Source organism: Micrasema longulum, unplaced genomic scaffold (assembly GCF_059751315.1).
Source record: "Micrasema longulum isolate JH-2025_06_02 unplaced genomic scaffold, ASM5975131v1 h1tg000436l, whole genome shotgun sequence".
In the NCBI taxonomy this organism is placed as follows: Eukaryota; Metazoa; Arthropoda; class Insecta; order Trichoptera; family Brachycentridae; genus Micrasema; species Micrasema longulum.
In genome coordinates, this window is record NW_028277636.1 from 420862 (window position 1) to 438968 (window position 18107).

Consider the following 18107-nt stretch of genomic DNA (forward strand, 5'->3'; position numbering starts at 1 on the left):
GCTCGTGACTCAATTGTTCCACCTACATGCAAAATCAACAGATGGAAAAATTAAAGAAATGCAATGTACGAGGCATGTTCAGAAAGTGAGTGTACTGTGACCAAAGCGGGTGGTGGTTTTTTGTTTTTTGAGGGTTGGCGATCATGAGTGGTAGTGGGGAATCTCTTGACAGAGCAAGCATCGCAGGAACACGATAGAACGTAAACTCACGTTGTAGTGTCCAGTTGCGTGAAAGATGTCGGCGAGAAGTTCCGCCAAGTGCGAGCCACGTGCTGGGATCTGCTTACTACTCGTGGAAGGAATAACACCTACCGATTTTTTTCGGTTAATTAAAACAGATTACGGCGAGAGTGTTATGAACAGAACGAGTGTCAACAATATTTTGAGTTTGTCCAATTTTTTGTAGACAAAGACTGGATTCAACTCCATGGAGAGTTGTTAATATTAATATCAGTCCGTGTCTTCAAAAATTTGTACGAACTCAAAATATTGTTGATAAATCCACCTGGTTTATGAAGAAGTAGAGAAATTGAAAAAAAAAAAACAGATTTTGCCTTGTATGTTGGTGAAATAATTCAATTGGATGAATCTCACCCGCATAAATAAAGATTTCAGCACTTTAACTTCACAAATATCAACAAATGAAAGAATTGAAGGAATTTTGATGTTCAAATATGGGCAGAATGCTGAATGTTACACAGTGTGTAAAGTTGCCACTTAAACTATCCAATGATATGTCATAAACCCTGTAGATGCCTAGATTTCTATATTATCTATTTTAAATGTTTTTTTGTCTCTATAAGAACGAAGGTGTTTAAGTGGAGGCAAAACAAATGTTCGAAACCACGATTTTGTTTTAAAAAATCATGGCCTCAGTGTTTTGGAACCAAAAAGGTAGTATTTTCTGCCTCGGAGGGAGACCATCAATGCACAGCGATATTGTGAGATACTAAAAAACTAAAAAAAAACATTAAAAACAAAATAAAGGGAATGCTGACGAGAGGAATTTGTCTGTGGCACGACAACGCCCTTCCTCACACGGCCTTAGCCACCAAGGCGCTCTTGGACTCATTTAATTGGGATGTTTTGAACCACTCCCTGCATTGCTTTGAGTTTGGCGCCTTCAGATTATTATAATTTTTCCCCCTGAAGGCACACATGGGAAGAATTAATTTCAACCAAAGGCCAGGTGCCAAAAGACGTTCTGAAGAGGGTGAAGGAGCTGGCAGGAGAATTCTTCGAGGAGGATATAAAGAAGTTTGAGCCACGGCTCACCACATGCATTAAACGGAATGATGATTATATGGATAAATAGACAACAAGTGTATCAAACCTGTATTTATTAAATATAATAATAAAAATACATAAAAATCTGGTTCACCTATTGTCTAAACATGCCACGTAATATATCAACGTCACTAAAACTGCCATTGTTCAGGATAATATTCTTGGAAGAGTGCTGTTTTTCATCTAATTAGTCTGTGAGCGTTGAATGCTGAAAAGTACATAACGAATTCCACGAACAGGAACTCGATACAATTCTTATCGAAGTATCTTTGTTTGTCGGTCGATATATATGTATTTCATTGCTATGTAATGAGGAACTTCAACCCTACGGGAAATTGGATACAAAAATGTTTTCTTACGCGGGGTAAAAATTAGAGTATTAAATTGTACCGCAAAGTTTCTTGAAAATGTACGGAAAAATAATAAAAAATATTTTGATAAAAACGCACTACTTTGAATGACGTCACTGGTTCATGTGAATCAACCTATGATCTGAGAGCTATGGAAGATTTCCGGTCTGCTTGTCGCTTCTAGACCAATAGGAAGAACTGAATGAGAATAAGCGGAAATGAACCTCTGACGTCACACGCGGAGTTATTTCAGAAATACAAAACTTTAAAAAATCGTAGCGCCGATAATACGATATGTAAAAATTTTTAAAAAAAAATTTGACTTAGTTTAACAGTCTATTAACAAATAAAAAATTTGAAAAAAACCACTGAACTTTATCCTTATTTTTTTAATACTCTGTTTTACCTTTTATGTTTATTGTAAAACAAAAAAAATGTCCCGATATATATTTATTTTGTCCCACAGTCCCGATAAAGTACGTGATAATGGGAGGGGGGAGTAATTGGGAAACTTTTGGACACGGTGCGATGTATGCAAACTTGATTCTATTCGCCTTCTGGTATATTATAATTATATGTTTAAAGTACTAAACAATCGAAGCAATATAGAAGAACCAGCTGACGAGTTGTACAATTCAACAGGACTTTTATTTTAAAATTATTGCGTAAATATTTTAGAAAAAAAAAAAATATGTCCCGTACTCGTTATTCTGAAATATGACCTCCCATATCGCAAGACAAACATTAACAAAAACTTAAAATTCAGTTGTTTTCTAAATTATTTGAATAAATTTTTAGAATGTGATGACAAAGTTTTTTTTTTCTTAAATTACAAATTAAAAAAGTTTAAATTAAATTATAAATTTATATAATCACTTTTTAAAGCGCTCTAGAGGTATTATATTACGAAAATGGCGCCATGTAAGATATCCATAATAATAATAAAAATATGAATCTTTTTGTACGGAAGTTTCAATAAGTTTGTCTTATTACAGTATTTGAGTTTGTCCAAATGTTTGTAGACAAACGGCTGGATTTCACCCCCTCGGGAGTCGTTAAGATTAACATATTACAACAGGGATGGAGAATACCTTGAAGAAGGGAATACGGAAGTCTAGATATTTACATGGCTTATGACCTGTCAATGGCTGGTTTAAGTGGCCACTTCACACACTGTGTAACATTCATCACTTTGCCTATGTTTGAACATCCATATTCAAAACCAACTGGTCCAAGAAGAAGTTTAAAAATTGAAAAATTGTTTTCAGGCGTTGCCTAGTATGTGAAATAATTCAGTCAAATTAATCTCTTCACAACAATAAAGGTTTCAGCTCTTTAACTTCACTAAAATCAATAAATGGAAGAATTGAAGAAATATGGATGTTCAAACATAGGCAAAATGGTGAATGTTTTACAGTGTGTAAAGTGGTTACTTAAACCAGCCATTGACAGGTCACAAGCCCTGTAAATGATTAGACTTACATATTCCCTTCTTTAAGGTATTCTCCATCCCTGTTGTAATTTGTTAAGTTTGTCTTACGTAAGTTTACCGAGTTCAACCCGAAAGTCACAGACTTCTGAAGAAGACTTTATAATCAACTTGTTGATTTAATTTGCGTTATTTTTTAGACAACGATTGTAGTAAACGGAAATTTGTTGATTGATGGACAATCAATCTATTTTAATGAGATAAGCGCCCAATCTGTTAAGAGGATATGCGGTTCCAGATCATTTTGTTACTATGCAAAAAAGACTACTGCACGTCGGACTGATTAAATAAAATTGACATTTCGTTGTCCCGTTTTCGGCACGCTAAAACTGAAAACAATCAGTTTTTTTTTTCAGAAAAGGTATCAAACTGAAATTTCCTGTGTCGGTATCTTTTCCGTTTTTAAAATTATTTTTCATATTTGTTGAGGAACTTCAATCCTACGGGAAATTGCACACATAAAATGTTTCTTGAAAATGTACGATTTTATTTAATTTTATATTTTAATAAAAACGAACTATTTTAAACGACGTCACTAGTTCATATGAATCACCAATTATAAGAGAGTTGTGGAAGATTTCCGGTTTGCGGTACGTCAACGGACCAATTGGAAGAACTGGCCGAGAAGAAGCGGAAGAGAACTTGAGACGTCACACGCGAAGTAATTTCAGAAACACAAAACTTCAAAAAATCATAGCGCTTATTATCCGATAAATATTTTTTTTTATGCTTTGTTTCATCATCATCATCATTCCCTTTCCGCACCTAATGGTGCATATGGCACTGCATTAGTACACGAATTGCAGCGTATCTTGATCATTTTTATTTTTTGTAACATGGAGATAATATGATCAGTCTTACGCTTCCGGTACCAGTCCAGGGACTATGAAATATTCTAGTGTAAAATCACCCTTTTACATCAATATTTCATATCAACCATGTCGGGAATCGAACCCGAGACGCTTGCATGGTAGGCAAACGCGCTGACCATTACACCACGAGGCCGACCCAAAAACAAGACTTGGCTTAGTTTAATTGTCTATTAACACATAATTTAAAAAAAAAATAAAACCACTGAACCTTCTTATTTATCAAAAAACCAATCCAATGGTAAATATCTATATAATGTGTAAACAAAAAACACCGCTCTAATGCCATAATCCAGGGAGAAAATACGAGAATACGATTGTATGAAGAAAAGCCAGACCACATTTACTCTCGGGGTCTTCTTTAAGATTTACACTATCTTGCACATTTTTGTAGGTAAAAAATACTTTTTAAAAACGTACAAAATAAGAAAAAGATTAAATACGGTCAATAATTTGGGACTTTGAACATACTTGAACGTCGTAGACCCACAGGGGTGTTTCAGTACCAGAGAAGCCAACTTCCCCACCGAAGACATAAATAGAGCCGGCGTGCCCCACTGCACTGTGCTCCTGGAGACTTGGGGGCCTCTCTCCTGAAGGATGGAGCTGCTCCCATCTGCCTTCACCTGGAAAAAAGAAAAAGGTTATCAAATACCAAAAGGAACACTCCCACACTACCAGAAGTCAAACTGAAGGATGGATCATGGGGTCTACCAGAAACTCTGAATTCGGGCAAAGAAATTTCAGGTTCCTGGGCCCCAAAATATTCAATATGTTACCCGAACATTACAAAATCGTGACTCGAATTCAATTAAATAAATTTGTAAATAAATTGATTTAGGTAGAGAAAAATCGGAAAACCTACTCAAAAATATTCTAAAATAATAAATGGTATATTTAAATATTGTAAAACTCTTTCATAAATTAACTAACAGGTAGTCACGTTATTGTTTATTTTTGCATAAAAATGTCTACCTTAAAACAGTTTGCACCTAGTTAGGCAGACTAGACATGATCCAGAGAAATCTATTACCTAAGTATGTATGTAGTAGATAAAGAAATTATATTGTTTTGTTAATAAACCATGATTATTATTATTATAAATACTTGCACAGTAACAGTATTGACCCACCTGTATCAACCTCCTTTGGTAAAAATCTATATCATATAATTGCTTGAAAAATATTTAATGATTTAATGCCAAATATAAAGGACTCAAAATGGGTAGAAAACTTTTAAAGAAAAATAGTGAAGCGAGAGATTTTTCTGAAAAATATATTTAGAGATAAAAACGTATCACTTTATATAATTGGTACACATATTCAACAATTCTTTGAGTATATTCAAATGCTTGCAAACAGGCTGTAAAAGAAGATGAAAAAAAATGTAAAATTGTTTTCAGGCGTTGCCTAGCAGGTAAATTGGTTCAGCCCGATGAATCTCATCCACATGATAAAGGTTTCAGCTCTTTGACTTCACTAAAATCAACTAATGGAAGAATTGAGGAAATATGGATGTTCAAACATAGGAAAAATGGTGAATGTTACACAGTGTGTAAAGTGGCCACTTAAACCAGCTAATGACAGGTCGTAAGCCCTGTAAATGCCTAGACTTCCGTATTTTCTTCTTCAAAGTATTCTCCGTCCCTTTTGTAATTTGTTAAAATGTTAATGACTCCCGAGGGGGTGAAATTCAGTCTTTTGTCTTCAAACATTTGTACAAACTCAAATATTGTAAAAAAAAAGGTTGTATCCCAACTCAACACGGAGCCATCTTGGCCTTATAGAATAGAGTTAGGGATACGTTATTGTTTTTTGTTATGTGGATCTTTATAGGAATAAATAAAATATAAAATAAATAACAATAATAATAATTGTTTTAAATAAATTAAATTAATCTTGGAAGAATAAAAAAACTAGAGTGTCCATTTCATTATAAGATAATTGAACTGTTTTTTTCATTATAATCAATATTTCCCTTTCCGGACCAAGTTTTGCATAGAACACGGAATTTGTATTGATAAGGTTTGATTCCTGACTGGGGGGTGTGATATATAGGTTTTAAAGGAGATTCTAAGCAGCAATATTTAATTGTCCACATACTGACACCTGGAGTGTAAGCCTGATCACCTTACCTTCGATGTAGTAAAATTGGATCAATTGGAATGCCGATGCACTGCTGGTTGTACATAGGAAAATTATGATGAAAATTAATATTAATTTTCCAATAGGTATCCAAAACCCGACTTTGGTCAGAGGAAAGTATTTAATTTTTAAGAAGGGCTCATCAAATTCTCAAGATTTTCAAAATTTAAGAGGGGTTTTGGACTGGTTTTTACTTTGAGGGAGAGATTTGAGTTCGAAATTCCTTGTAAACTTTTCAATGATTTAGTTAATTTATTTAATGAAAATCCAACTTAAATCAACCTGAGCAAAAAATTAACAGTTCTCAGTGGAGTCCTTGTGTCGGCCCCGATGAATTAGAGCGAATTATGGAATATGAAAAACAGATGTTAAAGTAGGCTGATTGCTGTCAAAATGGAATCTTTCACGCAAATGTGTGGTAAAATCATGTACGATAGATGCACAAATGTCGTGATTAAGAAAGGATCTGAGCGTTGGCTTGGACATGTAGAGCGAATGGACAGCTAAATGACGGCCAAAGAGATTTTAGCTGAGAATTTCTATGTATGTAGAAATAGAAGTAGACCGAGAAAGACATGGCATGCCCAAATCTACCAAATATTTGAAGATGGACATGTCAAAAGTCAGAATAATCGGCGCGCGTGCATAAACAGATGCATGAATGTAGAGGAAGCGAGCTCCGTATGCAAAGATAGGGTGATATGGTGTTCTATCCTCTCTGTCTACCCTTACAGCGGAACTGCGTGATGGTTTTTCTGTTGTTTGTTCCATATTGTTCGTCCCAACTCAGCGCATAACTTTAGTCTCATGAAGTTGGGACTTGTATCTTGTGTCCCAATAAATAAAAAATAATAAATTATTTGTGAATGTATAAATAAAATAAAACAACAAATTTAGAGAGCAACTCGTTTTGGATTATTGCGTAATGTTAATAAGTACGAAAGATGATTAGCTGTTATTACCACAAGCTTCAGATATACATAAAACTTAAACAAACAGTGTAAATCCACCCCAGTCAGGTATTAAATTAGCGGAGTTCTTACCTACTGAGCCTATAAAATTTACATTAAATAACACTTAACGAAGTGTATAACCAACGTCGAGTGTTGAACACGCAGTTAATTTACAAGGCAAAATGGCCACGCATCGAGCTAAAAAAAATTACAACATTTAAAGTATTTTCAACATAAGCTTCGGGGGACATAAATTAAAATGGCTGATTTTAAAAATACTTCCAAATAACTGGCGCCATTTATAATTAAAAAAATCATCAAGGGAATTTATAGGACAAAGATTGGCCCTAAGATTTTCATAAATTTAGACCTACGAAAGACAAATAAAAACCCAGGCGTCGCGTCGCACTGTGGAACCAAATTCAGAATTCGCGGTAAAAAGTGTAAAGTTTTTCAACTTCACAAACATCAACAAATGAAAGAATTGAAGAGATATAGATGTTCAAATATGGGCAGAATGGTGAATGTTAAACAATGTGTAAAGTGGCCACTTAAACCAGTCAATGACAGGTCGTACACCCTGTAGATGCCTAGACGTCTATATTACCCTTTGAAAGTGTTCTTCATCTCTGTTGTAATATTCTAATATTAACAGCTCCCCAGGGAGTTGGATCCAGTCCTTGTATACAAAAGTTTGGACAAACTCAAAATATTGGTAAAAATACATGGTTAAAAACATGCAAATAATGAAATAGACACTAATGGTGAATCTGATTTCACAGATAGTGAATAGATATATATATTTATAAATATTCAAAAGAATTTAAAAAACTTTAAACCAAAAAATCTATAAATATTTTATTTTTGCTTACAGTTGTTGCCTATTTTTAAGTCAGAAACTTAAAAATGATTGAAATATTATTTTGAACATATTTCTAGTGGTAAATTATCAAAACATAATTTTTATCGTGTTTTGTGAATTTGGGCCCACTGTGCGTCGGTCGCGTCACAAAATATTACATTTTTATTTTTACAAATTTAAATTAATAAGGTCTATGAAATACTGCCGAGTAAAAAAATTACAGGTTAGTATTACTGTCTCGTGTCAAACTAAGAGTGACATTTTTTTACATTTGTGCTCTGTAATAGTACTAAAATGAATAATGGAGCGCTTCACACTCGAATAACAATTGAATGTAGTTATTCAAAAAGCATCCAGTTTACAATTTCGAAAAAATGAGACATAGGTGTTATCGAGTGTCGTAACAATTCTATAAAAAATCAAGACCGCTTTCGTGCTCAAGACTGTGTTCTTTAGAAAATAATGTTGATCTCAAAAAACAGATTTCTCAATTTGCAGAAAAAATCCATACCACTAGGAAAATCTTAAGGTATAAATGCAAATAGGATGATAAATAAATAGGTGCGAAGGTTTTCACGGTCACTGTTATCAATATTATGTATCTTTTTTGGGTGATACCGTGTATGTTGGATTTGATCCGACGTTTCGGCTACCATTGCAGGAGCCATCTTCAGGGAAAACTGTTTTCCCTGAAGATGGCTTCTGCAATGGTAGCCGAAACGTCGGATCAAATCCAACATACACGGTATCACCCAAAAAAGATACATAAGGATGATAAATGCCTCCAGAAAACTAAATTTCGTAGACAAATTAAAGTGGATAAATACGAAAGTATTTAGTTTTATAAATTCGCTAATATATAAACACATGCATTAAAAAAAAAATACAACATGCCATCTCATACATTCAAAGTTTGAATGCGGTATGATTCAATATTAGATCTGGCTGTTTTCTGTAAAATGCATAGTAATGGTCTTGTGATCAGCTAGACTTAGAAAAATCACCGAAATTTCAATTAATTTATTTTAAAAGTTATTATAACAAATTAATGAAGTGATTATGTATGATTAACTACCCTAATATAAATATATAAAAAATATTAAAATTGATTGCAAGAAAGAGGGAAAACATTTTTGAGAAGGGAAAATGGTAGTCTAGGCATTTGAGATGTGGATGTTCAAACAAAGGCAGAATGGTGAATGTTACACAGTGTGTAAAGTGGCCACTTAAACCAGCCAATGACAGGTCATAAGCCCTGTAAATGCCTAAACTCCCATATTCCCTTCTCAAAAATGTTTTTCCTCTCTGTTGCAACAAATTTTAATATGAACAACTACCTAGGGAGAAACTCCAGCCAGTCTGTAAGCATTAGGACATACTCAAAACATTGTTGAATAAAAAAAAAATTATGTTCAATACACAATGACACAACGTATCATAGTTTTTCTAGGGCAGGCTGTTTTCTGATAAATGCACATATTTTCTAACAGGAACTATAGAAATTTTTAGACAAACTAAGCAATTAAATATAACTGAACTCTTTCAACTAGAATCATTAAAACTTATCCATAAATTAGCCACTGATGTAATTGTAGACAAAGAACCAAAACTTGAAAAAAATTGTAGCAAACATGAACACAATACGAGAATATCAGAAAAATATCATAAACAACCTTCTAAAACGAGACAAGGACAGTCGAGACTAATAAACCAGGGACTGAAATTAAACAATAAACTACCAGACAAAACTAAACAAAAGTCTCAACTATTATCAATAACAGAGGAGATTAAATATTATTTTTGTAAAATGAATGTAATAATCCGTAAGGGTTAATAAATACATTTTCAAATAAAAAAAATGTTGTGTGGTCAGTCATAATATAAAAATCAATAAAACTGGTCGAATACATAATTGAATTCTTTTTCGTATTATAAAAAAACAAATGAATGAATTTTTTATCATTTGTCAAAGTAAAAGGCGTTCCAAAGTGTTTTTGTGTTGTGTATATTTGATTATTCGCCGTTTTCACAAAAGTGCTAATATCTAAATTTTTTTTCAATGTCTGGACGCTTACTGCATAACCACGTTCAAATGCAAATTGTGGAAATGCATGTACTGTAAAAATCAGTGTTCAGTTCGCCCAACGCGTAAAGTTTTTCGTGAACCATGAATTTGCCCTTTACTGCGTGACAAGTTTTGCTACAGCATTACGAGTATTTTCAGAAATAGCACAGTTAATTGGCTTCCACGATCCTGCAATTTGACCCCATTGGATTGTTTCCTATCGAGCTACGTTGGTTTGCGGAATCAAAGCAAAAACAATAACACGCACTGTTTCGAAAAAAACCCCGGAAAAGGGAAATATCACATACTACGAATACCGATAAAAATATGTGAAATGGATTTAGAAAAATTAATTGTATTTTCAAAATCAATATTGATATTGTGGATAAATGTTTTCATTCATAATTTTTCAAAATAAATGTGTTGAAAAATCCGCTTTCACCAAAGCCCGCCATGATTGATCGTGACGTCAAGATTCGTGTTCGTCTACAATGTTTGGCATTTTTTTAATTATTTGTATGAGCCGTTATTGTCGCGTGGTTTTTACGAGGGATTTTACAAGGGATTTTGACGTTGTATTTTGACGGGTATTTTATTTCGAAAATGGCGCTATATAAGTTATCCATAATAATTTTATTTAATGCCACCCAATAATATATATTCTCTAAATTATACTACAATAAAGCGACGATGTTTTAAACTATGTAAAGAATAAATATACTACATATTTAAGTAAAAGAAATATGGATAAAACAAGGAGATGGTGAGATGGAAAAGAAGGAAATTGATGAAGAGTGGTGAAGGATTATTGAAGGAAAGTAGGAGTGGAAAACTGCATTTGATTTAATGATTAAGAGGAAGAAAAGATACAAAATGTCTATTCTCTCTTATTTGGAATCAAACCTATTAGTTATCTTCTATACCTATTATATGAAGTGTTAAATATATCAAGACTATTAAAATTTTTGTTAAATGCATGAAAATCTTGGCATCGGCAATACAAAGAAGCGTTTTCAAGGGAATTCAAAAGAATAAATTAAAAAATATTTTTTATGGCACTAATTAGTAGAAAAATGGATTATTTTACTAGAAAGTATTTGATTGAGCCTTATTAATTCATATTTGATTTTTAAAAGGCAGTGTATCAATTAACTATCCTCAAATTTAAATACCTTAATAATACTTTGTTGATTTCAATTGTTTTCCGTTTATTGACTTATACCTGTATTCTAAATTAGTATTTTTTAAATTTCTTCAAATTTAAAGATTATTTTAATATAACTGTTCTTCTGTTCTCTCCACTGCAATACATGTATGCATTAATATGTATTTACTCGTGTAGCCATATATTTGCTACTAATATGTAATGAAGTTTTTTTTATTATTTTTTTTTTTATTTATTTAACTTTTTGTACATAATGTTATTTGTACGTTGGTGGGCTTATTGCTAAATGGCAATTTCTTCTAACCAACCAATAAAATAAAAGTTTTATTTTTATAATTCAAGTTACAGAACATATTCAATAGAAAAAAAGATTAAAAAGCCAAAGATATATAAAAATAGAAATAAACGTATTTGTTTATAAATTACCTTAAATCAAAACTATTACTCAATGGGAAAAGGGAAAAAGAGGACAGAGGAAAAAGGAAAGGAGGAGAGATTTAGGAAGGAGAAGGAAAGGAGATGTTTCTTACTCTTTTTAATTCATTTTTATTTTTTGCTACTTTTGTGTAAAATGGATTTTGGTCTTCATATTTAAAAATGCACTTCTGTTCATTCCACTGCAATATATGCATGAACTATATGTTTGTATACCCAAATATTTTATACTAATATGTAAAGAATATATTTTTAATATTTCTTTTTCTTCTAAAAATCATTAATATTTTTGTTTCTTCTGTGTAAAACAAATGTCTTTCTTTATTTGTATGTATATATATATATATATGTAAAACACGTAAAAGCCTACAAAGCGTTCAAATAAATATATATTTATTTTGTTTAAATGTGATATTTCCTTGTTGAAAAAAGTGGCCAAAAGTTGAAACGACAGAATGCTACATGATTTATTTTCGCGGAGAACATTAATTTGTCGGATATCATTCAAAAAATATAAATGTCTTTGTTCATTTTTTCTGACACAATTAAAAAAAAACTTTTTCCAACAAATATTTGCTTCGTTCATTGTACCGCGCTTCAAAAACCACCCGTTCAGAATTACAAAAGAATGTAAGAAATCGGATTGCTCCCGATAAGCTGGCACTCTGGGTCACTACAAGACGGTAATTAATAAATATAGCATAAAAGATGAGCGTCGGCTCGAGTGACCCCATTGTGCGGTCTTCATTCCACTCTATATCCGGTCCCGTACGTCACTTGAGGGCGCCGGCGCCCTCGAGGGTAGTGGCGGAACAGGAGCTAGGGAGGGGGAAGATTGTGCTGACGATTTGTTTATTCTCTTTGAGGGTAAAAAGAAAAAACATCTTTACGTAAGACAGAAACTGGAGTAGTAGATGAACTTTGGTTGTACATATATGTTAAGAGGATATGCGATAATGCCAGCCAAGGAGGAAGTTCAATGATTGGTTTATTTTTAATTTGTTATTTTTTTTTATTATATAAATAAAAGACGAGTGATACTATAATCTACAAATTTGGAATACCCAGTGACCGGTTTTATCGCTTTCATTCGCTTTTTAAGTTTTCCAACTCTGGAACCTACCTTCTTAATTGTAACGACTGTAAAAACACATGCTATGTAGGCCAACGGGTAGAGCCTTTAAAACACGCATAAAAGAGCACATACAATCATGGTCTAATAATAAAGATAATTTAAATTTTGCCTATCATTTAATAGAAAATAAACATTCCTTTGAATTAAAGAATAATGTAAAAATAATTCATATTGCACCTAAAGGTCATAAACTTGACAAACTAGAAATTCTCGAAATTAATAAATAAATAAAAAAACCCGACGTAGAATTACTTAATGAACAGATAACACACGTGCATTCTCCATTACTTTACCCACTGTAATATATTTTTACTAATAACTTTTTACCCCTTGTTTTTCAGAAATCACAATTGACAAAAATCACACTCACGAAGGATGGGGCACTAAAAATAAAATACTTAAACTCATTAAAATAGCAAAATATCAACTCATTAGTTAACCCGATTTTTTTTTTGATAACGATCCTTAAGATAAAAATAACTTTATTTAATTTACTTTCATATAATTTTGAATTATCTATCCTTACCTCTGTTTTGTATAAATACATTGAGCTTCTTAAAAAAGATACCAGTCACGAAGATGTCGCAAAAGCGATGAAACCGATCACTGGATATTCCAAATTTGTGGATTTTATTTATTTATTTATCTTTAATTTTCACTTACAAACTTAAATGTTTTAATCGACTATTTAACTAAGACATTTTTTTTCCTATTTTTTTTATATTTTACTAGCGCAATGATTTTTTAAAGTTTTGCATTTTTTTTAAATAAAAGAAATATTAGTTTTCTTATAATTTACTTTATTTCAATTTTGGTGGCCATTTTCAACGAGCTGTAAATAACTCACTATTAGAAAATGCAAATCAAGTTGGGGTAGAGTGGGGCTCGAACCTCGGACCTCTGATCCGTGAGTCCGCAACACTAGCCGCGGGACCACAACCCGATTCTGAAATAACTTCGCGTGTGACGTCTCAAGTTCTTTTCCGATTCTTCTCCGTCAGTTATGCCGATTGGTCCGTTGACGCTTATTAAACCGGAAATCTTCCATAACTTTCTTATCATTACTAGTGACGTCGTACAAAGTAGTTCGTTTTTATTTAAATATTTTTTTCGTACATTTTCAAGAAACTTTTCTGTACAATGAGGAACTTCAGCCCTACGGGAAATTGGATACAAAAAATGTTTTTTTTTAAATGCGAGCGCGGTAAAAATTAGAGCATTTCTCACTCTCTTGCAAATGCCTCCCCGATACTTTGCGGAAAAGAAAACTCCACGTCGGACTGGTTTTGCGTAACTAAAATCGCCAAAATCGACGTTTGGCGGTCCCATTTTCCTCTCCTCAAAACTGAACCGAAGTGTTTTAGAATGAAATTTTCGTGCCGGTACCTTTACTGTTTTTCAAAATTAAATGTTTGGCAAGCAACGTCTTTTATTTACTAAACGGTACGTACACACTGTTACAAATGTACAGCGCTTGTAACTATGCTTAGTATTTAAAAGTGTTACCTTTTCATTTAATTAATGAAAAACTCTTTTTTATTAAAAAGAGTTTTTTTTCCGTTCTTAACATGCAAAAAATATGTGCTTTCAGAAAATCACTTAATTACCCCTGGGCCCGGGGACATAGCTGTCGATGGAACTACCAACTAGCGGCCCCTGTTATAGTTTTAATAAAATTTAAATACATGTAATTCAAAAACGTTTTCGTTATAAAACTTCATAAATTTATAAAATTTTCACCTGTTTTTATTATCTCAAATAAAAACAGGTGAAAATTTCAAACAAAAAAATCAAACAAAACTTAAATTTATACAAAACTTTATACATTTACTTTATCCTTAAATTATTTAAATTTGATGTGGCGTTCTATCCTCTCTGCCTACCCTGGCGGAAAAACGGTGTGGTGGTTTGTTGTTGTGTAACTAAGTTATTAAATAAAATATTTGGTACGTCCTCACTCATTTATTAGACCAATTAGCCCTTTTACCCTCTATAAAACTTCAATCTTCGCAGCTAGATTGTCGAATTTTCACGTCCCAGCCCTTAAAGCCGAGTGTTTTGTCAACAAGAAAGCAACTCTCATTCATTCAAAACCGGAAACGGAACCGGCAATATCCCGCCAGGTTTTCGCGACAAATGTGGAATGACTTCCTTCCGACATCCGGCTTACGAAATTTTCATAGTAATACACATGATTTATTCAGTAATTTTTTGAAGAGTCATTTGAAAACATCACGCTCTCATGTGGCTCTGAACTGGAAAAAAATAATTCTGAAAATCTCGTATAAATGTATATATTCGTTTAAAGATTATTATCTTCCAAACGACTTATCTCTTGTCAGCCCTCTAGATGGATCATATGGCGTCTGCAAGGCTTATCTTTTGGCTGCAAACTCCTGACCCAAACAGACAAATCGCCTCTATTTAAGTCTCAGTTAATCTTAAACACATTTCAATTTTGATTAAAAAGTCTTCTTTGTTAAGATCGGTTGATCTATTATTGTCTAGAGGGTGATTCCTGAGACGCCGATTTTCAGCTGTCTTTCTATCTCTTTGGTGGTCTTCTGGGCAGACGGTGATCAGCTGGGACCAAAATATTTACGTTTCGCGACGTATAATCCTGCTGTAAAATCACATATTTTAATTTCACCGGTGTAAATATGGAAAATATTCCAAAACTGCTATTTTTATTTATTTACTTATTATTTTATATGCTATTTATTGCATTTAGCCGGAGGTAGGCAATCTAAATTTCAAGAAAAGCAGTCGCCATAGTAATTGTAAATTGATTTTCACTTTTTTGTATTATATACTCCTTACTATTTTGCAAATGCGATGTATTGTATTATTTCTTAAAGTAAACGCTGATTTTTTGCTAGTGAACTGTATTTGTTTAGGAGAAAAACAAAAAACAAACCACCACGAGCGTTGACTTATGACTGCGATAACTTATGCATGTTTATTATTGTTCATTGTGATCGCTCAAATGCTTGGCATGTTTTTAAGCACGTCGATATTTATTTGTGATTGAGGCGCTGGTCACCTCATCATAGTATACATCCTGATTCACGCGCGTCCAGAAGAAATTTCTAAATTTTTTTTATTTTTCAACTACATCTTCCAGCTGCTTTATTTAATTGTAATCAATTGTTATCTATGGCAAATATTATAAAACTTTCCGATGGAAGAATCCTAACAGACCTAATATTAATTTATAATATGATCAATTCAATCATTGACTGTCCAGATTTGATGGAGTTGGTGTGTTTCCATGTACCTGGTTGACATACCCGCCACAGATCTCCTTTTTGTTCTGCAAGTTCTAGGAACAACTATCACATGCACTCGTCTGTCCCTAGGCTCCACAGATATGGTAATCAGTACGTGGACAAGGCTGATATATTTGGTTCTGGACTTGATAGTTATAAAACGAGTCTGATTTATTTTTTTCTCTCGCAATATAATTCTTAAACTTATCGTTATGTTTAAAAATGTTTTTTTTTTTTGCTTTTTCATTTTTATGAATATATTACGTTAATATTTTTGGTTACTTATGTGTATTTATTGTTAAAGTTACGTATTTTTTCATATTTATATTCAACATATATTTTAAAGGTAATTTATGTCGCTTATATAAAAAATAATAAATAATTATGCCGTGTGATATTTTCTTAGCATAAATATAATTAGTCGTGTTTTATTCTTGAACTATAAAGAACAGCGTGATTGCTAGTTAAAATAACCAAGGTTCTAACTTTATTCTAAATCCTTCTATAAACAGGATCATGTACTCACATAAATCTTCCCAAGATCCAGCCGCCTAGGTGGGCACTACTCCTGATTGGATTCATTATACACCTTCGTCATTCCGCCCTTGACAGGGACCTCTTACATAATACATCCAGAGAACCTAATACATAAACATCGTGTGCTCTCATAAATAATACTAAACTTTGATAAGACTGCTGACATACATTCTGGTCTACCGATTTAATGTGCCGCCTCATAACATACACTCATTCATCCCTTATACTATTCAGAGCAAATAGGGGTATTTTGCTATCTTTATGCGCCCCTTTCAAGAATTATTCTGACGAGAAATGACGGATGATGGGAGCGTTTTATAACATTTTGTGGCATTTTGGGGCACTTCGAAGTATTTACTAATCATTCGTAAATTGGAATAACTATTTTACCCCCGTAAGAAATGTATTTTTGGTTAATCTTTCTTATTATAAGGTTTCGCAGACACTGAGGGATAAAATTAAGTATTTAGACATGTTTATCGAAAACAAAAGTAAGAAACATTACTTCGTTCTGTTTGAAACTTATTTGCACATGACATTATGCTCAAATATTTTTTTTTAAATACATCGAAAGTTATCGAAATGTGTTAAAAAAAAAAACATTAATTTTATTTATTTGTTTTACTACTATTACGTCCATCACGCCATTCCCCCGAAGGCAGAGAAGATGGACTGCCACACACGTCTATACTATGCTTCTTTCGCATTCGTACATCTTTTCGTACATGCCATCCGGTTGTATCTGCTTTTGAAAAGACCAGATTTGAGATTTTGTTTATCTGATCATGCCACGTCTTTTTTGGTCGCCATACATACTCACACACACAACCTGTATTGATATAGTAAACAAATTAGGCTCTAATTGAAATAAAACTGAAATGCCATTTTTATGCATAAGTATTGTTCTCCTTACTTGTTGTTTTGATATTTTTGTTGTGTTGTATTATGTTGTTAAAATATATAAAATAAAAAAATCTATTATATATCTCTTACTGTTGGAGGGTTTTATGCCTCTATAACATTAGGGCATTGGGCAAAAGCTCCTGGCCTGATATGTTGTCCCAATTTAATACCTTCTTCTTCGGCCTTATTCTCTCCACTGCTGAATAAAAGCCTCTTCCAAACATCTCCATTCCTTCATATCACCCGCTTTCATCACCATCCATCTTTGACCGGCTATCGAGGCAATGTCATCGACCCATCTTTTATGTGGCCTTCCAACACTTCTTTTGTTTGCCCCTGGTCTCCACTTTATTATCCTGCCGTCAAGTGTCCTGCCCACTGCCATTTAAATTTTGCTGCACGGTCCATGGTACCCACGACTCCGGTTCGGCGCCTCATTTCTTCATTTCTTACTATGTCTCTTAGACAAACACCGAGCATCTGTCTTTCCATGGATCGTTGCGTGCATTTTTTTGAAAACAGGGCCATATTGATTTATTACACCCTAAATACGAGTGTATTTATTTATTTGTCGTCTTATTTTGTTCTAGTAAGAATGAATTTAAATTATTTTTATCTTTCCTGTAAAGTTAATGGTTTTTCTC

The 18107-nt window shown here is 33.0% G+C and overlaps 1 protein-coding gene across 2 annotated transcripts in view; it reads right to left on the bottom strand.

The window, feature by feature from the left end:
• LOC148281564 (uncharacterized) overlaps window positions 1-18107 on the bottom strand; it is a 131578-nt gene that overhangs the window by 6772 nt on the left and 106699 nt on the right. For both annotated transcript variants that reach the window (XM_088226502.1, XM_088226503.1), the window contains exon 3: window positions 4467-4621. In XM_088226502.1, the coding sequence (XP_088082628.1) occupies window positions 4467-4621 (155 nt within the window). The remainder of the gene's footprint in view (window positions 1-4466; window positions 4622-18107) is intronic.